This window comes from Toxoplasma gondii, chromosome XI (genome assembly GCF_000006565.2).
Source record: "Toxoplasma gondii ME49 chromosome XI, whole genome shotgun sequence".
In the NCBI taxonomy this organism is placed as follows: Eukaryota; Apicomplexa; class Conoidasida; order Eucoccidiorida; family Sarcocystidae; genus Toxoplasma; species Toxoplasma gondii.
The window spans coordinates 2908747-2933751 of record NC_031479.1 but is presented as its reverse complement, the minus strand read 5'-3'; the positions used below and the strand labels follow the sequence as shown (position 1 = coordinate 2933751).

Here is a 25005-nt window from a genome sequence, read left to right as displayed (position 1 = left end):
GGTTGCGATGTTGCACGATCCAACATTCTCTTCCGAAACGGCACTGGCGGCATCTTAGGAAGGCAAAAAACGTAACTGATGAGCAACAACCTAAATGTCGTAGCGTCGTGGTTTTCAGAATTCATAGCTGTATTTAGCAGTCCAGGGGTGCGATGGTGTCCAGCACTCGCAAAGGACTTGGTCGTCTGTCTCTCATGGCAGAAACTCAATACCGGCCGACCGGCTCGTGGCACTAATCCGCATCGTCTTAGTGGAGTTTCCTACCGCCCAATTAAGGTGTGCAGCATTTCCTATGCTTCTTTACATCACAGCTATCATATTTAATTGGATTAATCTTCTTACAAGAGACGGCTTCTGGTTTGTGCGGTGTAGAAAGCACTTGATCCAAAACAGGAAATGTGTGCCTGCGAGCGGAAAAGGCGGGGCGGTAATGTGTGGCGAAAACCTCCTAGAAGAGCGTCAGAAAGTCCGACTGTAGTGGGGAATCGGGAAACGCAGACTCGAGTTCTGGGGAATTCGTTTGTAGATCGTGCACTTTCTTGACTCGTTTCAATCTAAGAGAAAGGAGGAAACTCGCAAGCGTGCCAGCTGTGCAGTGGGGTGACGACTGTGAAAGTAAGAAGTGTCGTCGTTGACTATCGAGGGACACCCACGCATTTGAAGAAGCTCAACGGAACCGTAGGTCTGCGAACGCTCGAGGCTGCGACGGCCATACAATCCGTGTGGATGCATAACGAAACGCCCGAGACACAGCATCTTGGAAGTGTGTGGCGACAAGTGCTTTGTCCTTCATAGAAGAGATTTGCATGGGCTAGAAACGCCTCGCTACGATCCAATACGTAACTATTGGACTGGTCACAATCGAGTGAATCGTGAGATAAACTTTGGGAGCGTCAGCGCCTGGACCCGGGAATATGAGCGTCGGAAAACCGCTGACTAAGCACACAGGATGGAAAACAGTTTGTCAATTTCCTTGCAAACAGTGGAACAAAAAGACGCATCAGTCTCCTGAGTCCTCTGTGAAAGCGAGCGGTAATCGGAATACCTTGCAGCCTTTATATGTTTCCCCACTTTTCACCGCCGTCACTATTTGCTCGAATGCTGTCACTTAGTCCAGACTACCTCAAACGCAGAGAGTTTGTGTTTTCAAAATAAGGAAATTCCCTCTTCCTGGAAGTTACGTCTTGTCTGCGATCGTGCGCAATGAGTTGTCCCACGCCGTCAACTGCTTGCTTCCTTGAAGAGGCAACAGAGTAGATTCTGACTGCCGTGTACCCTGCTACCCCACTGAACCCGCTGAAGTCCACTAACAGCCTTGTAATTCAACATTCCACGGCTTGTTCGCACAGCGGAGTAGTGATGAACTCGTGGAAAAAATCAAGGTAATCGGAGATCCACTCTTGTCACGGTGACATGGAGCCATCTTATCCATGTCGTGCGTATCAGTCACAGCCCATCTGTATTCAGTTGCTTGAAGAATCGAGACCGTTGTAGCTTTTACGCTTCTCATCAATGAGAGTACTGAGAGTGTGATGATACCTTCTTCTCCTTTAGTCTGACTCTACGAAGGAACTCAAGTGTTACCTTTATGGTGCACACGCGCTAGGCCATAAACAGACCGTCTTCGATTCTCTTCTTTCCGATACAAGCTCACCAGTCCTCGTCCACGTCGTGCCATGATTCCTTTCCACGGTGTTTCGGTTTTGCCACAAAAACGGTCTCCATTCTGGAAGTAAACGTACCATTGATTTTACACCTACCTTTTCCAACCTAGATCATTTTGTAGGAGTCTTTCTTGTTGCGAAAAACAGATTTTGAGGACGAATCAGACCTCTATGATCCAGGGGGTTTTTCGGTGCAAGAAGCAGAGGCGCAAGCGAAGCAGGGTTCTGTAAAGAGAGTTAGAGGAAATATTCCACCGTATGATGCGGCGGCAGCTGTGGATGTTTACTGGACAAAGAGGCATTTTGAAACACAACTTCTCGTGCAGTTTCCGTGATTTTCGCAACTAACTTTCCAGCGGAACATTAGAAGCACTTCCTAGGTTTATATAAAGTACCTTTCTGAGAGTGTGTACTGCGAAGGGGAGTAGTGGTCTCGATCTCGAAGGACTAAAATTAAAACAAAGGAAGTGCTGGTCTCTTCGTGGTAATGGATCAGGAGATGACTCAGACACCCCCTCCTGAAGCCTGGCTGTATGCTTGCACAGTCACGACGTGGGCATCCTCCGTCGCCGGTACGATTCCTTTTCGCACGTCAGTGTTGTGTAGCCATTTTTTCCGCTGGGTATGAGTAGCAAGACAGGGAGAGGTAACAGAAAAAGACGCAAAAAATACGAGGACGAACCGCGAGTCGGGGCGCAATTGAGTGGCAAATGTGCAGTGGTGTCAAGTGTGCGTGGTTTGGTCCGAGGTTTCGGGTGCTGAAAACTGTTCGGCATGCAGCCGTCGCCCATGCCTTTATTTTAATACCGAAGAGGTTTCTATGAAGTGCTACTTGTCTAAACAACGACCGTTACTTCCACATGAAGCTTCAGATCGGTTTCTGTGAACCTCACGTTCCAGGTACAGGATCCCGGCCTGCGTTTATCCAGTGTATGTGCATGCAGAAGACCAGAAAAAAGGGTATGTCTTAGGTGACAGGCGGGATATCAAAGTCTTCTATCGCAGCCGACATACACGCGTCGTGGCAAGTCTGACTTGAAGCCTCAACGCCTTCGAAAAAGTTAGATTTAGTTGCTGCCGCAATTCACTGGATGTCCTCTGACGGAAGGGTTTAGAGCGACCCCAAAAACACAGAGTTGGATGAGCAGGACATCTTTTGCTTCCGGGTGACTCAAACAAATCTTATAAGAATGTAATTTATCGAAGTCCCGGTGTGTACATGCAGGCTGCGAGATATGGTCGTACCCAGTCCGAGACGTCTGCGGTGCATGCATGCACACTCGAGTAGCTAGCAGCCATGTGTGGAACGACTGTGGTGGCTTTCAGCCTCTTTCTTGTGTCCGGAAATTGCCTGAACAATGCTTTTCTGAGCGAAGGCCCAAGGTTGTTTCAGATTCGAGAACTGCTCGAGTATTGTTGAGTGACATGTCAGTATCCCTGCAACTGCGGAATTCCCTTGCTCCACCTGCCGTTTTTGTCGGAAAACCGTCATTCGACAGTTTCGCATTGCACACCATGGTCCCACCCTTAATTATTGCCTGTTGTCGGTGACCTCTTCCACGCGATGCCCATTTCATCCCTGGGAGATGGGCGCGTTTTTTTCTCTACAGTCTCACAGAGTCTGTTTTCCACCCAACGCATGTGTGCGACAAGACACTCGCGGGTCGCAAAGGGTGGAAACCACGCTTTGATGTTTTTGCCGGTCGCCGAACTCCGTCTCTTGCTGAAAATCGTGTCCTGAGACAAGCGTTTCCTAACCGCGGAAGCTGTTGGTCTGTTCGAGGAAGTTTTCGCCCGTTTTTACGTAGTCCACAGACGGCGTGCACTCTGAAAGTCTTCAGGTGAATGTACGGCGCGGCTTCGAGCAGCGGCCGCCCCCGAGCGCGAGCTTTCCCCTCAATTTTTAGATTACATCGTGCCACGAGTTGCTTCTCTTATGAATGTTGCTCTTTGGAATTCCGCAGAACCTAGCCACCATGGGAGCGGATCTCAACGACTTCTTCGGTGTCATGGATACCATGCTCCTCGACTACGGCGCAGAGGTACGTCGAGTTCGCTGCCTGCGCGAGTCTGCAGAGAAAATGGCAAATGCAGCGAGCATAGCACAACTCAACTGGGGCGCTTATCCGAAACCTCCCGGGCAAAACATTTCTTTTCTCTGAGAAGTGCGTTCATTCCCGTCGTATTGAGTAGGAGCTCCAAGGAGCTGTACGTACACGACTCTCCACCTCAACCTACGCAGTCAAGGTGGAGACGACCTCCGAAACAGAGACGGAACATGCAGGTTTGCACTTTTTGGCGCGATCCTTCGCTGAATACCCTCGAACTTTCCATGGAAGTACGAAGACAACAACGCATTCAACTGTGGAGCTCCAGACTTAGCATATGACATATTTCTGAATTTTCAACAAGATGCCGACCGGAATCTTCGAACCCAGACGACGTCGAAGATCAGTGTTCTCTGCCTAGCGACAGCGCGGAGCTTCCGCTGGAAGAGGCGCTCGAGTTTCGCCCCCGAGAGTGAGGTCGAAAGACCGAGTGAAAAACAAAGAGCTCCTTCGGCCATCCGTTAACTGTCTCTACCGCGGGAACTGGAACTTTGTCTCCCTGCTTCTGCTCTGCTGCCTACAGCTCACAGCGCCGAGGCTGAGTCTCGAGTTCAACATCGGCGCCGCTCTGGCTTCCAAGTGAGAGAGGGAAGGGGAAGAGGACGGGGAACGCAGAAACAGGAATGTCGAAGTCCAGCGGGCCGCCGGATTCTTCGGTTTCCTGCGTTTTCGGAGTGACCTAGACCAGTGCACACGAGCGCTGTGGGTGAATGCATCGAATCCCGCAGCTGCATGCGCATTTCAAGCCGGCAGACAACACGTATAAACTCCGTGATAGAGGGAATTTCTCCCTGCGTGGGTGAGGCGCTGACCAAATAGGTCCTTTGACTGAGGTGCGACCTGGTCGGCTTCGAGGTTCGGCGTATGCCACTGTGCCGCAGTGTCGCATGCGTCCTGCTGTGAAAGACTTGATGTCCGTCCTGACTCTTCTCGCCAGGCCTACACTTGCTGTACCTGCCAGAGTAAAGAGAAAAGCGCATTTGCTGCGTACGGAGGATACGGTCGCGTCTGTGTGTGCGAGTCGGTAGTGATGGTCGAAACTCGCTTTCCAAGAACGAACGCGACCTGCCGTCTCTTCGTACCAGAGTGCTGAGCTGACTCGCCTCTGTCACCTCTGTCTGTCAGGCTTCTTCGGCTGTACATCTACGACAAGCTGAAGCAGCGGAAAGCTGCGTCGGAGCAACGCGTCCGACTTCTGCTGAAATTCGCCGCTGCTCTCGGCGACTGTGCCGCGGAGGCGGGGCGTTCGGTGTCTGCGGTGCTTTGCGACTTCTCTGAAGGTAAAAACGCCGTTGGCATGTGGAGAGAGCTGAACGCGTTTCTCGTCTTCTCGTTTTTTTAGTCGCCCTGTGTCCTTAATTGTTCATGAGGGATGCCAGATGTCTACGAATACACAGGACCTGATGCATGTCCATGCCGAGGGCTCATCTATCCAGGCTTTCCGGGAGGCACCAAGCCGTCCACCTTTCTCCACCTTTCCAGGTTCACATTTGCGACAGAGCAGTGACGAACGTGCATGCGGTGTGGCGACTGCGCTGTTCCCGGCAAAGGGCTGCTGCTCGTGCTTTCCAAATTCAAACGAATGAAGAAGGCGCAAGTCTGAGGCAGCTCCGCATAGAGAGTCTTGTCTTCAAAGAGCCTGAAGGTGGAGCCAATTCGTGTACGTTCTTCTTTCCCCGTCTCTGTCGGTTCAGAGCCTTTCTCGGCGAGGTGTCCCGCGGAGCCGTGGTGTCTGTACAGCGTCGTGCGGCTTCCACCGGCGTCGGCGGACGGGTCGCTTCCACCTTCGTCGCAGCACGCGCAATGGCAAGAAGAAGTTCGCAGTCTTTTGCCGCATTTCGCGTCTGCCGCGGCCGCTGCGTCGAACTCGAGTTCTCTCAGTGCTTCCAAGCCAGCGCCTTCGCCGGAGTCCCCAACAAAGCCTCTGTTGTACATCCCGCCGTTCGCTGCCATTCGCCAGCCTCGTCTCGTCGGGCGCGTACACCGCTGCTCAGGCGCCGCGCCGAGCCCCGCTGCGTCTCTGCTGCCTGCGCGAGGTTCTCCGCAGACCCAGCGGGACGTTGCCGTGCCAGCAGCTGTCAAGACAGCTGGCCTCGCCAAGAGTCGCGAGAGTCTTGTTCAGGCGTCTCCCGCGGCGAAGAGCTCTCCCGGACGAGCCTCAGAGAGCGAGCAAAAGAGGGGAGAGACCAAAATCGGAAGAGAGCAGAAGTTCGAAGGAGAAAACACGACAGGCGCAGAGAACAAGAGAGGAGGGCAGACGCAGTCGACGAAGAGTCTGCTTGCGCGGTTCGGCTTCGGGACGACCCAGACGCTGAAGGAGACTGTCTCTCCTCGCGAAACGGTGGAAACGACGTCCGGGGGGGAGAGGCGAGGAACAGGAGAGAGAGAGGAGGCCGGAATGGGGGAGATGGACGACAGTCTGTCGACGCACCATCGAAGAAAGCGACCTCTGGAGGAGGGATCGGACACCCGCGACGAGGCAGGAGAGGACGGAGCCCTCGCAGGTCGACCGGTGAAGAAGACCAAGCAAGTGTCGAAGGCAGAGGAGACACGCATGCAGTGGGAGGAAGCGGGCGGAGAGAAGACAGGCGGCGCCTCGGCCGGCGACTTGTTTGACGAAGGAGAAGGGGAAGAAGACAAGGAGAGAGAAGGCGACAGTGTGGCGTCCGCGAATCTGCGACTCGAGGAAGAAGGCAGCTCGAACGCGGGAGAAGTCAGCGGGGAACAGTCGTGCGAAGGGCAGGCAGAAGAAGACAGCGAAAAAGCGCGAGGCCGAGGCAACAAGAAGGGGGTCGCTCCGACGCGTGACGTCGAGCAAATGGAGTGCGAGGAAAAGACAATCGTCCTCAAAGAAAAGGTTCGAAGACCGTGTTGGGTCAAGACGAAAGCTCGGCGAACGAAGGAAACACAGAAGGATTTTGGGTTTACGACCGAATCTGACGTTCTTTCTCGGGTGACTTCCTGAGCGATTTCAAGTTGTCGATAGGTCGTATACACCTCAACTCTAGCCGACTCAGAGAACAGCGCGTCGCGTGGAGATGTTTCGTCTTCCCTTCGTTCGTTGTCAAAAGGTTCTGTCGCCGCCTTTCTTGTGAGAGTCGTCCGAGTGTCTCTGCTCTTTCCCTCGTGCTCTTTCACTTCGTCTGTTTATCTTACGGCTGGGGCCCTCTTCCCGCTTTTTCGTTCTCTTTGTGTTTTTATCTTACGGCTGGATCCCTTCTTCTCGCATTTTCTTTCTCTTCGTGTATGCCTCGCGTGGGTGGCTTTCCTCTCGTCCATGCGTCGCTCCTGTTCAACAAACGCGTCGCCGGCTGCTTCTCGCCTTCGTGTGCATCAGACGGTGGAGACGCGAACGTATCGCGACGGCGACTACCTCGTTCTCCAGGACGAAGACGTTGTCAAGGACAAGGAAGTCACTGTACGTACACTGCGGCCAAGCAACGCAAATAGTCGAGCCTCTGGAAGCGAGGCGAGCGACGCGTCTGCCAAGGCAAAACGCCGCTTCGGGGCAGCTGCCCCGAAGAAGAAACAAGGAAACCTCATGTAAGTGGCGCCAGCCGGGGTGTCTCGACACCCCAGTGGGAGGCTGCGGCAGGCGCCGAGCAAGTGGAACACAGGAGGCGCTGTCTGCTGCAGAGACAGGAGAGGAACGAAGACGCAGAGAAGAGAAACAAAGCAGGCGAAGACACACTTCGCTGGCGATTCGGGGACAGGTGCAGACGACAGGATCTGGGTCGTGATGGGGCACAGTAAGCACCAAATGAAAAAAACCTCAGACTTCCCTTGTCTCCCCTTTTCCTCTTTCCTCTCCTGCCATTTAACCATATACATATATATACATATATATATATATATACATATATATATATACATATATATATATATATACATATATATATATACATATATATATATATATATATATATACATATATATATATATATATGTGCATCTGTCTGTGAGCATTTCTTTCATGTCTCCGCGTAGTTGTACGCATATGAAAGTATAGGTCCTCTCTGTATAGATGTACTCTTTTTCATTCTTGTGTTCAGGGCGTTCTTCCAAAAGAAGTAGCACAGCGTGAAGAAGCTTAAGCAGCCGAAGACGCGGGCATCACGGAAGTCTGCTCGAGCACAAGAAGTCATTTCTGGTATTTCTCTGAAGAAGACGAGTGTTTCGCTTGCGCTTTGTCTCGAGAATTTCCAGTTCTCCTGCAGAGGGAGGGCTTGCGTTTTCAGCTTCTTGCGTGCAGAGGCGGACAGCTGGTCCGTGCACCGTTTTACCCTTGGCACGAAGTATCTGGGCTGTGTCATCGCGATTCAGAGGTTGAAAGTTTTCTCACAAAAATACATTGTTGCATTTCCTCAAAGCTGCACAATTTCCTGGGAAGTTTGTAACGGGAGCGGTGGGAGCGTTTTCGTTCTCTTCGATAATGGCGGACGTTTCACTGAATCTGTTTTGAGGGTGGCCGCCTGCCGACCTGGCATGCACCTCCATAGTCCACCTGTCAAGCCGTTAAATTCTGCTAACGACGGATTCATCTATTTTAATCCGGTGTCACTTTCCGAGAGGAAAACAGAAACGCACTCCAGAGTGGAACGTCGGCTCTTGTTCGACGCCAGGTTTAGATCTCGACGGTTCTAATTTGCCCCGTCCAAGTTCTCCAGTGGCAACAAAGAGCCGCCAGACTTGCTCAAAATCAGAGCGTTTGCATTAAAACAAACGAAATAAACGAAACTTGTGTTGTGGGCCTCACTGCCAAACCCAACGCCCTGCCCAGTCCCAGGCGCGTGGTGGTATACATGTGTGCATGCAGAGGCCTCTAGGTCCACAAAGAGACATAACGAGAGAAAGAGACTCAGACCCGGATAGAGACGCAGACAGCGCTAGGTAGGCAGACTCGATACAAATCACTAGATATCCTATGGAGTCTCAGACACCTATGGGTTAGACACCTCTGCAGAGAAAGTGCTACCGAGATAGTTTATGCAAAATAAGAGATCTTAGGTAAGAGAGACAGACATCTATTGCTGTAGGAGGTAGATGCAGAAAGACAGGTAAAAAGAGCAGATACATACTGGCGTATAACTCTCGTGATCGATCTAGGGAGATGCAGACTAAGAGAAATAAGCGAATGATGAACAAGGACAAAGAGGCCGTTGTTCGAGTGAAAACGAACGCGAAGTTTTCCTCTTTGCGGCGGAGCGGTGGCGTTCGCGTGTCACGAAGCAAAACAGGATTTGTGAGAAACGGAAAGTGACGATCTGGAGAGTTTCGCCTTTCTCCCTTAATCAGAGAGGCCGTTATTAAGGGCGACGGCGAACAGCAAGCCTCTTGAGAAATTTAAAAGGATTTTCAGCATACGTTTATGTTTTTCATTCGCAGAAGTTCAATATCCACTCTGTTTCCTAGTGGCAAAGAGATCGCGCGGAGCACGCGTCGTTCTCGGCCAAGCGAACTGCCAATTTCCAAATTGAATGAAGCACTAACATAAGGGGAGTATACACGACAGATCGAATACACGGCCAGTCACAGTGCGAGACGAACGACAGTTTTGCTTCGCCATACTTTTTCTAAAATTTGACAAACTCCGCGAATTCAGATTTCTCTATCTCTCTCTATCGAGCAAACGAACATCTCTGAGCACTCCACCACCTAGAGCCGAGCATTCTTTGCTAGAATCAAGGCCGATCTGGTACTGCACGAGAAAAACACTCTGAGAGCGTGCATGTTTTGAGAATTTTTCGCGAATTTTCTTCTGGAAAGCGTTCGTTTCCGAAAAGGCAGGCGGCATGTTCGACTCGCAGAGATGCCAAGTCCCCGACTTTCGAAGCTGCGATCAATCAGGGAAGAACTAGCCGGCAAAAGCCAAGAGCGCGGAACGTCAAAGAACAGAAAATGCCACAAAAGCCGACAGACTCTCTCCGTCGATCTGGTTGAGCGAGACAACGAATTCGTTCCTGTCCTCCCAGGAGAGGCGCTCGACGCCCAACTCTAACGCGTAGCTATAGCTCATCGGCATCTCGCCAAAAAGACGGAAACGACGAACTTTCTGTTTTTGTCACAGTGCTCTGTAGGACTTCTCCAGTGCGTCTGCTGTCTTCGACGCCCTTGGAAAACAAAAAATCGGAGACTCCGACATTTCGTCGAACAGGTAGAAAGGCAGACCCTCGCCTCTCCACATGGCCATGTCCGTTGTCCTGACACCTCGCGGCGCGATTCACCCTCTCTGCAGCTGTCCCTCTGCAGCGACAGAAGGAAACTGCCGCGAAGGAGCGAACTGTGCTTCTTCGAGTTCCCTAGAAAAGACAAAGTGTACAGACACTGCGGCGTGTGACACTGCATGCCACTGCCTGCGCGCGCGTCGGATGCGCCGCGCCTCGCCTTCTCGCTCGCAACAGCCGAACAGATCGACATGACTGCGGTGACTGAACACAACCGGTGTGGACTAGCGTTAACGTCGTCGATGACATCCGACGCTCGGTGATGTCCTAACCAGTCCACGGAAGAGGTGACCTCACGGAAAAGAACGACGCTCCTTGGCAAACGAAACAACGAAGGAGCATTTCCTTGTGTGTGTGTGTGTTTCATACCCCACGGCAGAATGCGCTAGAACGTCAAGGCGAACTTCCCAGGATCGATGAAGTTCGAGGCGAGAAGGTGGAGGTGAAGCAGAAGAAACTCCGCGTCGCTCAAAGGCCCGTTGTGCCCCGCAGTCGAAGGGAGCAGGTGCCCAGCCGAACGAAAAGTCGATGAACATGGAGGCGAAACGCAGAAGGGACATCTGCAAGAACAAAAATCGACACAGAACGCATGCACAAGCAACCAACAGGAGAAAACGGAGACACACTCATCTCCTCGTAACTCAGGCGTGCGTTACATATATATATATATATATATATGCTTGCAGTGATGCCGATGCAAAGAAATGTACATGCATATATATATATATATATATGTACATGTATATATATATATATATATATGTATATGCGTGTGCTTCTCTATCTGGGCGCATTCCCATGCATGCATCTACGTAATCCACCTGAGTCTCCTGTCACTCACTCGGCTTCTCCGTTTCATTTTTTCTCTTGTCTTTTTCACCCTCCTTGACGTTCTTCGTCTCTCGTCTTTCACGGTCTTCTCGCGTGCGTCTTTCCTCACCGTTGTTTTGCGACCTTGGTCTCTCCACTGTCGACAGCTTCGGTCGGCCGTCCCTCGCTTGTCAGCTGGTGTGTTCTGAACATCTCACGAGCCTGCTTGTTTTTCTCTCCGCTCTTTAGTCCACTTGCTTCCGCCGTTTTGTCTCCACTTGGATCTCTGCTCTCTTCTCCGCTCTCCATCGGCAACAGCGGAGAGAAATGGCCCTCGACAACTGGGAACTCTAAATAGGCGCTGCAAGCAGAAAAGTGAGACAAGAGCGTTCAAGAGCGTTCATCCGCCGACGCAACTTCTTCAACGGATTCGCATGCACACAGAGAAATTCCGAAACAAATCACAAGCTCACTGCGTCTCGACTCCAGAGGTCTCCACCCCACACAGAGGAGAGCAAGTGGTGTTGTCGACAAGAGCACAGGGCGCAGGTACATTTCCTTTCTCTTCTTTTATTCTGCGCAGAGAGAAGCGTCCCTGCTCTCTCTCTCTCTCCGCGCTGCTTCTCGCGTCTCTCTCCTCTCCGATTCCTGAGGCACACGGGGGCTGCTCTCTCTCCCCTTTCGTATGATTTCTCTTCTTTCATCTCTAGCCGAATCCAAGTGTATTCGAGGAGAGGTTCTGCTCTTCCACCACACCGTCATCGTTGATGAGTGCAGCGTCCTCGCAACATGAAAAGACCAGTCGGACAGTGAAATCCGAGACTTCTAGCAAAACTCCGGAAAGAAGGACTCTCCGATATTCAACAAGCTACAGCGTCCTTCAGAAAAGACTGATAATTTGGACAGACAAACCACTACGAAGCACTCATCCCCACATACACAGATACCACCATACATATACACACACATGTACAAATATGCATATATATATGCATATACATTTGAAGGTGTATTTGAATATATGTGCAGATATATATATATATATATCTTTTTGTATAAATACGTATCTGTAGGCATGTACACATATATAGACCTACAAACATATACATATATAGGCATATATATATATGTATATATATATATATATATACATCAGTGGAAGGTTGTAATTGCATTCTTGCTCTTCGACTCTCTCACCTCCATAGACAGTCGGCAAAATCGAGGAGACTTGACATGCGTTCCCCAACGAAGAGGAGCAACTCCTGTTGAAGCATCCAGAGGGCTCTGGATCGCGCGATATCTTCGAGAAGTTTCGCCTCCGCCAGAGTCTCACTTCTGTCTCTGCTTTTTCTCCTCTTCTCTCTGCTCTCTCTCTTCTTCACTCTTCTTTCGAGTCTGTTCCGCTGTGCCTCGTGTGCAGACTCGCGAGGAGAAGCGCGCGAAGGAACCACAGGCACTTGGGTGTCTGTCTCCGAGCCGGCTAGAGGGAGCTCTTCCATCGCACCGTCCTCGGTTCCGCGCCGGAGAGTTCTGCAGCTTCCTCTGTCCCCCAAGTCGAAGCGCGAGCACAAGTTCTCTTCTTCGAGAAAGACACTGCTCGAAGGGGACCGATGGCGAGGAGAAGAAGAAGAGCGAGGAGAAGAGAGCGGAGAACAGCCAGATGAAGAGAGGGAAGCGGATCGGGAAGGAGACAGAGAAGAGAGAAAAGGCGGTGGGTACAGGGTCTTGCGGTAGAGAAGTAGGAAGAAAGCGGCGTAGCGTCGAAGAGCAGTGCGAAGTCGATATACACTGACAAGAGCCTGAAGGCTGTGGAGAAGGGAACAAGCAAATCAGGAACCCATTGAGGAGGCTGTCGAGAAACGAAGAACGACGCGGCGGAGAGGATCACGCAACTTCTCTCGCGAACATCCTCCACGAAGCTCACGCATGAATGGCAAAAAAAATCTCCGGAGAAAAGAGTCGTTTCTCAGCTAAACTAGGCAAGAGATACAACACCCCAAACGCCTCTCACACGCACAGTTGTGCCACTCCACCCACTGGCTTGATTCGTTCGCGTCCAAAGACTCAGGGAACTCCCTAAGAAAGAACCCCTGCGAACTTCCAGGCGCAAATAGACCTGCGATCCAGACAGTGACCTGACAGTGACCTTGCATGCGAGAGCGTCTTACCGCATGAAGGCCGCGAGGCAGTCTGCCCAGTGCGAAATGCCGACGATGTGTGTGAGTCTCTCGTGAACTTCTTCCCCTTTGTCTTCTCTTTCTGCGTCCAAAGGCTCTGAGAGAGCGCGCGTGGACGGGAGAGACGGAAGTCGCTCGTCTCCTGCATGGTCCGCGTCTCGCGCGCCTCTCGAGGTGTCTCTCTCGTCTCCGTGACTGTGCTCAAGTCCCCACCTGCGAGCGTTGCGGCCCTCGAGGAGCTCCGCCTCGTCTCGTGCTGTCTGTCGCTCTGCCGTTTGTTGAATGCAACGCAGCATGCGTCGGACCGAAGAGAAGCCCAGTTCGCAGGCGAGAGGCAGCAGCAGGGAAGAGGGGGGCAGGTTCTGCCCGCGCTTCCGGTGCGATCCCCTGGCGGCTCTTGCCTCTCGCTGAGACAGCGCGGAGAAGAGTTCTTGCTTGTCTCCTTCGGCTTGCAAGACATCTCGAAGGAGTTGAACGATCTTGCGCTGGGCTGCTCGCGAGACGCCTCGCTCTCTGTTCTCGTCGAGCGCTTCGTCCACTTCAAGCCCACAGTCCCCCCCTCGCTTCCGCGCGGTCTCCGCCTCCGTCTGTGTGTCTCCTTCCCGCCTGCGCTCTGTCAGTTCGATGGAACGACGCGACGACGATCGGAGTGTCTGGACGCACTCCGTGAGCTGCCTCGACAAGTCTGCGACAACGCATGCAGACGCGCTTCTGGAAACCGCTGCTCTCTCCTCGGAAACGAAAGCTTCTTCTCGAGTTCCGCTCTTCTCTGGAGAGAGGACGCCCCCCTGCTCTCGCAACTCGCGCTCGATCAGAGACCCTTTCATGTGCAGCAAAGTGAGCAGGTCTTCCTGGACTTCCCGGCAGAGAAGAAGGTCCTCGCCTTCAGTGACAAAAATGCCAAGCAGAGCAAAGAGAACGCCTCTCTCCTGTCGAACCCCGCTCAAACGCTCTCTCTCCCAGGACTCTGCCTCTGCCTCAGCCGCAGCGAAGACGCCATGCAAGTCGACAGCCGAAGGAAACGGATCTCTCGCCGAACCGCCGTCTCCCACAGACAAAGACACTCGCGGAGACACCGGAGACAGTCGCGGAGACAACTGGGAAGAGGAGTGGGAACGAGAAGAGAAGCGAGAGGACGGAAGAGTCGCTGCTTGAGGAACAAAGAAGCGCGAAGAATCTCCGACCGACGAATGCAACTTCTCGGGTGTGTGCGAATGCGTGCAGGTGGAAAGATTGGCGGCGAGACCCGACAGCACAGCGATTTCTCGACGGAAAGAGAGAGCAAGAGATGCAAAGGTTCTGTTCGTTTCGTCTCGCTCTCTCCGTTCTCCTGGACTCTCTCTGCTCACGCATCTGTTCCACGCTCCCGCCTCCCCTCCCTGACTTTCGCCTGAGCCGCCGTCGCACGATTGCTCGGTTTTTCGAGCGTCTTTGCGTAGCTCCTCTCGAAGGGTGCTGAAGAGTTTCTGGACTCGCGTCTCCTCTTCCTTCTCGGACACCGGCGCGGGCCGCTGTGCGCCCCAGACGCGGAGGATGTCGGCGAATTGAGTGAGGCCAGGATGGTCTCGTTTGCCGGTCTTTTCTGCAGCTTGAGAAAGCACAGCTCCCAGGGACATCCCCCCCGCGTCCACTCCCGTCGCCAGCACAGACCCCAGAGCCGCCAGCAGGGCAGCGACATGCGGAAAGAAACAGGCAGTGAGGTGAGCCTCTGTTACGACCTCCACCAGCGGCTCTCTCCCCAGAGTCTGCGGCGGAACCTGAGTCGTCTGCTGCGAGAGAAAAACCAGTTTCAGCGACGCTCCAGACCTCGAAATCGAGTTCAACCTCGCAGGCTCTCTCGGAGACACTCTGTCCGTCGGAGCCTCTGTGTGCGATCCTCGTCGGGGGGCGTCGGCTTTTACGGGGACGGAGAGTTCTGAAAAAGAGGAAGGATCTGAGGCGTCTCTGAGGTGGAGCGGGTGTCGCGTCACTTCCGAGGAAGGGCAGGAGTTTCCGCCAGGCGTCGCGGGGAAAGAAGCACACGGAGAAGAAAGCGGCATCTCCATTTCGGCGCTCGGCGCCTGGGCGAGGTTGCCGGGCACCGTTGGAGAGACAGCGGGACCGTCAGCGTCGTGCTGAAGCCCAAGAACATGGAGAGAAAGCTGGACTCGCGGCAGGGGTCGCTGCAGAAGTCTCGGTACCTGTCGGGAGTCCTGTCTCTGGGGAAAACAGAGCAGCGACGGTCTTCTCTCCGGAACGCCACTCACCTCGTCCTCCTCCTCCTGAGCGTCTTCGAGTCCCTCTTCGCTCTCCTCGTCGCTGCAACCGCCCACTGCGGTGTACACAGTAGCGTTCGACCGTCGGGTGCAGGGTCGGGCTGTACATACACCCGACGGCTTGTGCGCCACGTCGCCTCCGCATGCGCCCCGAGGCGTCGCCTCCACGGAAGCCGAGCAAGCAGCGAGGTCGTCTTTGCTCGAGAAGTTCGAGGAAAACGGACTCGTATCGGACTCTCTCAAGCGGGCGTTCACGCGACGCACACACGTTCGGAGCGCCTGGAGAAGGGAACCAAGTTTGCATGCGCAGATCAGAAAAACTTGGTGAGAAGCAGAGGAAGGCAGACGGAGAAAGAAAGAGAGAGGAAGAGAGGCAGAGGACGAGACAAACAGGAAGAGAGGGAGAGGACGAGAGGAAGAGGAAGAGAGGGAGAGGACGAGAGGAAGAGGAAGAGAGGGAGAGGACGAGAGGAAGAGGAAGAGAGGGAGAGGAAGAGAGGGAGAGGACGAGAGGAAGAGGAAGAGAGGGAGAGGAAGAGAGGGAGAGGACGAGACAAACAGGACGAGACAGACAGGAAGAACAGGGGACGAACCTAGAAGGAGAGGCAAGGAGGAACAGAAGAAGCGCAGGAGAGAAATGCAGTGACACCAGCAACTCGGAACCCCCCATAGAGCACGCGAATGGACGCACACATGCTGAATGGAAACGGCTTCTCTACAGAGCCTCCATGTCCCTTTCTCTCCCCCGACATCCAAGACAGGCATGTAGCGATGGATATCTGTATGAGATATCGATGCTCGACTGAAATCTACATTGGTGTAGAGATAGAAAGCAGATCTATTTGGTGAGGCAGGAGTCGTTGTGAACGGGTGGTTTCATGATGGGCGAGAAGACCGTTTCTCGAGCATCTCGACTTCCGGTCTCCACCGCTTTCTCTCTCTCTCCATCGCAAGCAGCCGACTCCGCGCTCCCTTTTTTTGTGTCTCTTTTCTTTCCTCATGCATACCTCGCGCAACGCAGGGAAGTGCTCTGCATGTCGTTCGAGTCGCGAGGCTTTTCTTCGCGACAGCGTTCGGCGCCCTTCATGTCGCAGGTGCAGAGATCTGCGGCTTCTCCTCATCCCCTTCTCTCGGGACTCTGTCGTCGACGTAGATCCCTCTTCGTCTTCGCAAGAGCTCGCCGCGTCGGAGGCCTCCGAGGCCGAGAAGGAAAGCAAGACGTCTGCGTCTCCATCTTCAGAGGGGAGACGCGGGGAATGGCTTCCGCCTTCAGAAGCAGAGAGAGACAACAGTCGCACGCAGTTCACGACCTCGTCCAGCAGCCGCCACGCCCCCGGCACTCTGCGCAGAAGCCGCTGCAAGTACGCAGAGAAAAACAATTCGGAGACGTCTGAGAAAGAAGGAAACGTTGGGGCTTGTCTTAGACCTTGTCCGGCCCAGACCGCTGCCGAAGCCAGAGCAGATACTTTGAAGGGTTCATGCGAAACCTCTGTTTTGTCGAATGCTGGGCAATTCACACACAAGCTTCAACGTCTTCATGAGACGTCCACCGCCTGGAGTCGAAAAGTCGGAATCCTCTTCAAATTCGACTCTCGGCCTTCCTTCACACGCGATACGCGCTCGCTCTCAGAGACTCGCCCGGCTCCCAGAACCCAGACGCCGTCGCGATAAGAGGAACGCGGGGAGAAGAAAGGGAAAGGAATCTCAGAAACAGACACAAGCGACCACGGTGGCCTTTGTCGTCGGCATCCACATGGAAGCGACTACCACTGGAAAAAGCCTACTTTCTCCTCCACAAGGCGCCACAGCGAAGCTGCGACTCGAGAGTGAAACTCGATGAAGCCAGACGCTGAAAATCTGAATATTTCTCTGTGTTTCTTTGTCTCGCTCTTTCTCTTGTTCTCTGTTTCTGTCTCCCCTCTACTCTTGCCCTTCCTGTCTAGTTCTCTTACGTTCTCTCTCTCGCCACATCTCTCTCTTTCTGCTTCCTCTCCTCTCGTTTCCCCTTCCCCTCGTTTCCCCTTGCTCCCTCTCCTTTCTCAATCTCTCCTCCCTCTCCCTCCTGCTCTTTCTTCCTCTCTCTTGCTTCCTCTCTCCTCCTTCCTTCTCTATCTCTATTTCCTTCTCTATCTCTATCTGCTCCGTATCCCTCTCTCTCTCATCCCTCTTCTTTTTTATCTTCCTTGCTCTGTGTTCCTCCCTCCTCCCTCTCGTCCCCCTGTCAGTCTCTCGTCCTCACCTTTCGTTTTCGTTCTCGTTCGTGGAGAAGAGCCGCGGCGTCTTCCTCGCAGCGACTCCGAAGGACCTTCTCGCTTTCTGGAGTCTCTGCGGCGGGGCCTGCATGCATGTCGACTCCCCAGTCTTCAGCTCGACTTCTTCGCGGGCTAAACTCTCGCTCGCCGCGCCAAGAAAGAGGCCATGTTTCATGCGCTGTTCGAGAAGCAGCGAAGCTCGCGGAAGCGCGCACGACCGAACTCGGTGGACTCCGTGCCGTGATCGCCGTCGGCAGCGACGAGGAAGACAGGAGGCGGTGGAGAGACCGAACAGCCTGAGTCGCGGAGAGAAATGAACGCAAAAAACAATTGAGAAGCGACAGCAGAGGTTCACAAAAACTTCTTCACAATCGAAAAACGGTTTCCGCCACTTCGCCCCAATAAGGATGCGATCTTGCCTGGTGTACAGGAGATGAAAAGAGAGACAAAAAAACGCCGCGAGGTGATATCAAATAGCCTCTGCGGCAAAGCCGTGTCTACGCCCTCCTCGGATGGGTATGAAACGGAAAGGCGATCCTCAACGAAGTAAGAAGTCGAAGAACGAAATCCTCATGCAGATGTCTCGACGTCTTTCTGGGATGCGCAGAAACCACGACGCAACTGAGAACAAATCGACTTCTCTGCCATGTCTCCTAGTGCTTTTCTTCTCAAAGGAAGCGAACGTATCGCTTGCACGATCTACAAGTCTCCTTCTCCCTCCCCTCTCTGCTTCTTCTCCCTCAGCGAGATCGGCTTCTCCCTCAGTGAGATCGGCTTCTCCCTCAGTTCGATTTCCTCTCTTGCTTCCTCCACCGCGCTGTCTCCACCTTCCCCCCTTGTCTCTTTCTCCTCACACGCGTGGCTCTTCGTCTGCAGAGAGCGTGAGTCTCTTCCTCGCTGCTCGAACTGCTGTCTCCCCTCGGTCCGCTGACGCCTGCCCCCCTGGCATGCCGGCGAGCGTCGCTGCATGCAGTTTGGAGCCTCCGAGCCCCACCGGGCTTCTCGCCTCCTGCCAATTGTACGCACATGCCTTCCTTCTCGGCTGCCTCTCCGAGGAGCGGCGCCGAGGGCAGAGAAGGGTCGCTGTCTGTCCGGTCTTCGAAGCCACCCGCGAAGCTTGTCCGGACCTTCAGGCGCTCCGCCATCAGCGCATGCACCAAGGCCCGGCGTGTGGTCTCCCGGCGGCGCGTGAGGAGCGCGCGAGCGACGCCGGCCTTGAGCGACGCTGCGTCGCGGACGACCTCGTCCTGGGGGTCGGCGATGAGCACTTTGTGGACGTTGGTGCATGCGAGAAACGCATGCACACTTCTCGCGCCGAGCCGGCAGCTCCGGGCGGCCTCTCGGGCGTCTTCATCCAGAGAGCCGGCTTCCAGCTCCGCGTCTGTCTCCTCGCTTCGCGCCTCGCCAGCGTGTCTAGACACCTTGACGAAGCGGCTGGGCTCCGCAAGGGGGTCTCCGCGCGAGTTGCCGTCTCCTTGCCGCTGGCTCTCCTTCTCCCGAACCGCCATCTGTCTCCTCCGCGCGCCCAAGAAGAAGCGCGAGAGCGAAAAGCCGACGTGTGCTGTCAACGCAGCTCCCCGTACACCCCAGTAGGCCCAGGAGCCAAGGAGGCCCCCCGCCGCGTCCGGGAGAGAGGAAAAGGTCCGATCCGCGCAGAGGAAGGAGATGCGGGGGACGCCCAGTGCTTCTCTCAAGCACGGAGAAGAGTCTGAATCAGGGGAGAGAGCCAGCGGCAAGTCGGAGGCGAGGAGCCTGCGCCGAATGTATCGCTGCCTGAGGGCGAGGAAGATCGCGGGCATGCCTCCGATCGACCTGCCGTGGACGCCGACTGTACGTACACCCGGCCACGAGGCGACGAAGCGGTAGACAGCCGCTGCGTCGGAGAGCAGAGACGCGGGACTGGACTTTCCGGCGGAGCGTCCGAAGCCTCTGTAGTTGAAGAGGAGAACGCTCACGCCTCGACTCCGGTAAAAGTTCAGTTCGCCATCGCCGATGACTGCAGCGGTCTCCAGGTAGCCCGCATTCGGATTGAAGAAGATCAGGACGTTTCCGCCGACGTCTGGTACCGCTGCGTCGTCGCGCAGAAACGCACGGTCCTTCCTGACTCTCCGGTCCAAGCTGTTCTCCCCAGCAAGGCCCAGCTCCACGCCCAGGTTGCCCCCCTGCTCGGCCAACCCCAGACACGAGGCCTGGTGGTCGACGTCCGTGCATGCGCATCGGAAGATGAAGCGCGCCGCGCGCTTGTTTCCGCGTCTCGAGAGACTACGTTTTGAACGCGCCTCTCCGCAAACGTCTTTGGGTCTTCTTTGCAACTCTCTCGCTTCTGAAGAAGAAGTCTGTCTGCGCCTGCAGGCGCCGCAGCAGAAGACGGAGGCCAGGCGCCGGAGAGAGAGGAGACGCGCGAGGCCAGCCCACGCACCAGCCCCGAGTGCCCAGAAAACAGCTCCAGTGACTGCAATGGAAACACCCATTCTGCTGTTGAGACGCCTCCTGGGCGGTTGCTCTTCCAAGGCCAAGCGGTCCACACCTTGCCCCGGCATCTCCTCGCTGCATGTCCACGCAAAATCGCCAGAGTCACCGCTCCTCTCGCGCCTTTGGAGCGTCCGAGACTCGCCGCGGCCGACGGAGCGCAGGTTGCGAGACGCCGCCGTCCCGCCCGTCTCTTCGTCCGACCCTGAGTGTACGTACACCTCAACTTGCTCCTGGCGCTGCAGCTGCGTGTAGAGCAGAAACAGCCGGTAGGTCAGGCGCGCGCGCGGCGAGTTCGACAGGCTAGGTAGCCGCGATTTTGGCTTATCCGCATCATGAGGGAGTTCCAAGGGCGCACGACAGCAGGCGCAAGCCCCCGCTGAAGCGGCGACGGGGACAAAGGGCAACAGACAGTTCGCTTCGGTGTACAGACGGCGGCTGCATGCGTTCTCGCAGGCGCGGAAGGGCTGCGCCGCCGCGGGGGTGCAGGGAGAGAAGGACCGGAATGCGGGGGGAGAAGCGAACGCAGTGGACGGAAGGAGCCAGTGAGTATTGGGCGCCGGAAAAAAGACGGCGTGGAGGTACAGCCGACGCTCGGGGTCGAGCCAGGCTCCGAGGCGCCCGCCAAGTCTTCTCGCCCAGCGGGAGGACTTGGCGGGGAAGGCACAGGAAGGCGAGGAAGACACGTCAGCAGAGAGAGAGAGAGATGCTTGTAAAACGTCGCTCGACTCGAGACGACGCCGTCCATAGCCTATGGTTCCTGGCGCCGCGATAGACGCGTCCGCCTTCAGCAAGTCAGCCAGCGCAGCGTCTCGCCCTCTGCGCGTTCCTCCCTTCTGTTCGCACCGGCTCTCCAAGGCGCGCGCCTCCTCCGTTTTTCCGTGGGCCTCGAGTCTCCTGGAGGCCTCGAGACCCGCGTCGGGGAGCAGGTGCCTGGCGCGAGCTCCTCCTCGGCCCCGCGTGAACCAGCGGCAAACGGTGCCCTTCGCCAGGGCGAAGGGCAGGAGCACAGCCGAGAGAAGAAGTCGCAGCGCCTGGGCTTCGGACACAGGAATCCAGAGCTCTGTGCCACCCTGCGTCTCCTCCAGCTCGCCTGCGAGAAGCAGAAACGATGAGAGCGGCGGAGGGATCAAGAGGCGGAGCAGAGAACGCGGGAGCGACGCCAGGGGCGGAACGTCCAGAATGCCAAGGTCTGAAGCCGCGCAGTCGGCGCTCGAGCGCCTGCGGCGTACACGTGCGTCCGCAGACCTCGCTGGCAAATGCGGAGAGAGAAACAAAAGCAGCTGGCGCAAGTGGAAGAGAGCCGCGGCGCAGTGAAACAACGGCCACTCGACTCGACTCGCCCTTCCGCCCCAGGGTCTCCGGCCCGACTCGATGTCTCCGCCGGCGCATGCAACGCCCGCGAGGGCCAGCTGGCTCGCTGAGGCCGACAGGGGAGGGGGCGGGAGAGGCGAAGGCGAGGGGGCGAGAGAGGAGGCGCAAAGAGACGGGTCGCGGAGGACGGCATCAGGAGTTGAATCAGAGAGGCCGCCGGGGAGGCTGTCTCCGTCAAGAGAACTCGGAGTCGCGCGCAGAGGTGACCAGGTTTCCGTGGGGTGCCGAGAGCACTCTGGAGACGCTTTGATGAGGCCTAGGAGGGCGAGAAAAGGCCAGGCAATCGATTCAGTTGAGTAGTGTGAGAGGCTGATGCGACTTTTCTCGCTAGAGCTCGACGAAGCTCGAGGCTTCACGACGACTGACAGATGCATCAGGTGGAAGAGAAGCTGAGAGCCGTGATAGAAAACGTCCTCTTGTTGCCAAGTGAGTTCTCCGCGCTGGTGGCTCGCCAGCCGCGGCGTGTCTTCACTCTCCCAGCCGAGCTGGACCCCCGGGCGCTTCTCGGCTTCGGCGTCTTCTCTCTCGGCCCCCTCCGGGGCAGGCGACTCTTCCGCCGCATCAGCCCCAAGCCTCTGGGGGCCGAGGGCAGCGGAAGGCGGCGGCGCGCCGTCCCAGAGGTCCGCAGGCGCGACACTCAGTTCGATGTCCTCGAAGGAGTCGCCTGGGGACTTCTTCGACAGAGGTTCTCTCGCACTCTCTGCTCTCTCCGCATCAGACGCAGCCAACGACCTTCCCGGCGAGCCCGCGGCAGGCGACGAAGCCGAGTCGTTCTCTCTGATCTTCCGCCTCGCACACTCCATGGTACGCAGCAGCGAGGAGAGTGCCAGGCAACTCTCTCGGACCTCCGCCACCGTCAAATCCGTCACGAGTTCCTCGGGCAGCGCGGCGGCAGAGGTCGGGAGCCACGGCACCGCGCGCGAGCCTCCGGCAGAGAGAGACGGCGAGCGCTCGGGCGCGAGGAGAAGCGGCGGAGGGAAGGGAGCGAGCAGGCGTAAGCGTGACGCAGAGGCTTCACATGCGCCGCGAGGGTCCTGGGGCAGGGAGGAGGAAGGCCGGGTGGGCGCAGAGGACGAGAGGAAGGAAGCGGGAGACGGCGGCAGAGATGTGACAGCGGGCCAGCGAGGAAAGACAAAGGGCCGAGCTCTCGGTACTTCTGGGAGATGCGCAGAAGCGGGAGGGGAGGCTTCGTCATGGAACTCCGAGGGACGAAGCCGCTGCGTCGCTGTGCGCTCGCAGGCGTCGTGCCTCTCACTGCCCCACTCACTCGTCTCACGCAGATACGCTTGGTAGAGCAGAAAGGACAGAAGGCGCTCGAGGACGCCGATATGGGTCTTGAAGGGGCTGATGGCTGCCGAGCAGAACTGGAGCTCGAGCTGGCGTCTGAAGAAGGCGCTGCTGCCGGGAAAGAGCATCGCGGTTGTAATGTTGTAGAGCACAGCGAGGGCGAAGAAGGAGGCGAAGAGGCCCCCGATGAGCACAGAACAGAAAAAAGAAAAGAGGAACAGGAACAAAAGAAAAACCGCAAAGAAACCGCAACAGAGCACGAGCGGAAACGCGTTCGCTGCGGCGAACCGGACGCTCGACGCGACTGCCGGCTTGAGCGCTCTGCAGACTGGAGCGAGGACCCACTTGCTGCAGGAGAGAAAACACGCCCGAAGACGGGCAAAAAAAAGGGGACCGAAACGCACGCTCATCTTGTAGACAATGCCTCGGAACAGCGGCGAAAGGAGAAACAAAGAGAGCTAGCAAAAAGGATGGCGGAGCATGCGGGAGCGCTTCCTCGCGACACCCGCAGCCTCCGCTCTACCTAAGACCCTCCGAGAAAAGTGTGAAGTTGTCTCTCAAGCGAATTTCAGAAACATCCGTCATCAGTGGAGAGGAAATGCAAGCCGACACGCGAGAAAATCCAAACAGCGCAGACAGAGACACAAACGCTGGAGGGTTGGCGCGAGTGCCACGCCGGCCGCGGGAACGAGCGCATTTTTCGTGGTGAACGGTCGTTATCGAAGGAACGCCGACATGAATCAAGAAACTGTCGAGGCAAAGAGGGACAGAGTAACTTTCCGAAATTGATAAACCAAGGTTCTTTCCAGTACGCACTCTCGCTACAAGACATGCAAAGCACAGACCCGCAAAGGTGGACCGGGTGACCTACCACCCGACGTGAAGCTCACGGAGACCGTCTACTCCGGGAACTAAGAATGGAGCAGCGGAACACGGGACCGCAGCGTGAGTGGTGGTGGCCATTTCCACATTCAGGAATAAGTTTTCTGTACCGGTTTCCACCCTGAAAGGACAAGGCTTCCGGATAGGTCACGCATGCCGCCGCTCAACTGGTTCTCCTCTCGTTTCTGCTGCTTGTAGATTCATTGTTAGGAGTCGAGCGATCGCGTCTGTATTTTAAGCAGATCAAAGAACGAGATGGCCACACGAATCGCCATCTTTTTTCCTGCTACCAAGTCGCCACCCGTCAGCGCGTGATTTACAAAGTGGTAAGTCGTTGCTTCGCCCTCAAACGTTTCCCCCATTTTCCTCATATGCCAGTATTGGACCCTCGAGGGGCCGCCTGAAGAAGGCAGGAAGTTTCTCGTCCAGCTGTATCTGTGCTGAACGCTTCGATCTTGAGAATTCCTCGAAAGACTGGCGAGTTCGAGACAGAGAGAAGCGATCAGATACATTACTGTATGCAAGCAGCTGGCTGGCCACTAGCGTAACACCGACTCACAGATCCAGACTTCCCTGTGAGCCAGAGCTGTTGGCTAACAGTCACGAGCGCCGTCGCACCCGGCTGTCCAAGAGCCACCCATCATAAGTTGTTATAGAAGAACAATGAAGGCCGACTGGTGCGTGCGGTTACCCGAGGATTAATGAATTGCTCACCGAAAATGCCGCAAGGGATCCCTGCCAGCAGTGGTGTGCACCGGGGTTCACGGGGGGCTCAAGTCGCGATATTCGCCTGGGCTGGTTTGGGAACGTGACCTCAGTACGGCTCAGCTGCCTCGGAGCAGAAGTTTCCCCACGCACATGTAACTTACAGTGCAGACGGGGTCACACGGTGTCCTCACAAACCAACTGCTGCATTTGGCAGGCACCTCCAGCGCAAAATCTCGTTAGCGCCGTGTGTTATACGTGCAATGTTCTGCAGTTCTTGAGACAGATATCAGCGTGAGGGGCATCCAATGCGGACGGACGATGGGCGCTATTGGTTTTTTCGCATGGTGCGACTTGTCATAGAGCGCGAGTTGTGCAGATCGCCGGAAATGCCGAAGAGCGAGAGAAGGTGGCCCAGTCTCCAATCTATCCCTTGTGTCTGTTCACCCTTCGCTCTTTAACCTTATGACTTCTTTTGTGTCTGCCATCATCTGAAGCTGCTCGCGCGTGAAAATGCCAGCATATCCGAACACGCTCACCCCCGAATACATACCTCACAGACGGAAGCCTCCCTTTGTCAACTCTAGCTACAAAGGAGAATGCTTTTTGAGTGCTTTTCCTACAGTGACTGAAGAACCCCGTGTTTTGATTGAAACGGTCCTCGCGTTTCTACAGGAACCAGCTGGATTATTCGCTCGTGGCTTCACCTGGCTTGAGTGTTCTGGAGAGCAGCTGCTCTCGGTCTTACCACACTAACCCGAGGCCAACACATCTCCTTTCCGAAACGGATTCGCTGG

General features: G+C 55.4%; 2 protein-coding genes across 2 annotated transcripts; one reads left to right on the top strand and one right to left on the bottom strand.

Moving 5' to 3' along the window:
- The first annotated feature begins 3013 nt into the window (after positions 1-3013).
- Positions 3014-8287, top strand: TGME49_312820 (hypothetical protein). The gene is made up of 6 exons (XM_018782733.1): positions 3014-3706; positions 4296-4351; positions 4898-5052; positions 5467-6629; positions 7110-7315; positions 7826-8287. The coding sequence occupies exons 1-6, from the start codon at positions 3605-3607 to the stop codon at positions 7845-7847; spliced, it is 1704 nt and encodes a 567-aa protein (XP_018635460.1). The 5' UTR covers positions 3014-3604; the 3' UTR covers positions 7848-8287.
- Positions 8288-9518: 1231 nt separating this feature from the next.
- On the bottom strand, positions 9519-23369 carry TGME49_312700 (hypothetical protein). Its single transcript, XM_018782732.1, has 8 exons — positions 18346-23369; positions 17479-17787; positions 16247-16594; positions 12976-15518; positions 12005-12613; positions 10938-11168; positions 10367-10557; positions 9519-10072 (listed from the first exon to the last, which is right to left on the bottom strand). The coding sequence occupies exons 1-7, from the start codon at positions 23029-23031 to the stop codon at positions 10383-10385; spliced, it is 8901 nt and encodes a 2966-aa protein (XP_018635461.1). The 5' UTR covers positions 23032-23369; the 3' UTR covers positions 9519-10072; positions 10367-10382.
- Between the last annotated feature and the right edge of the window lie 1636 nt (positions 23370-25005).

Bases quoted from the DNA above. Each gene is read 5' to 3' on its own strand.
- TGME49_312700 (XM_018782732.1), bottom strand. From the start codon at position 23,031: ATGAGCGTGCGTTTCGGTCCCCTTTTTTTTGCCCGTCTTCGGGCGTGT. The intron at 16,595-17,478 runs GTGAGGACGAGA...GCGTACTTGCAG, and splicing joins AACGAGAACGAAAACGAAAG to CGGCTTCTGCGCAGAGTGCC. The intron at 11,169-12,004 runs GTGAGAGAGTCG...TTCTGCTTGCAG, and splicing joins TTTGCCGACTGTCTATGGAG to CGCCTATTTAGAGTTCCCAG.
- TGME49_312820 (XM_018782733.1), top strand. From the start codon at position 3,605: ATGTTGCTCTTTGGAATTCCGCAGAACCTAGCCACCATGGGAGCGGAT. The intron at 4,352-4,897 runs GTGAGAGAGGGA...TCTGTCTGTCAG, and splicing joins GGCGCCGCTCTGGCTTCCAA to GCTTCTTCGGCTGTACATCT. The intron at 5,053-5,466 runs GTAAAAACGCCG...CTGTCGGTTCAG, and splicing joins GCTTTGCGACTTCTCTGAAG to AGCCTTTCTCGGCGAGGTGT.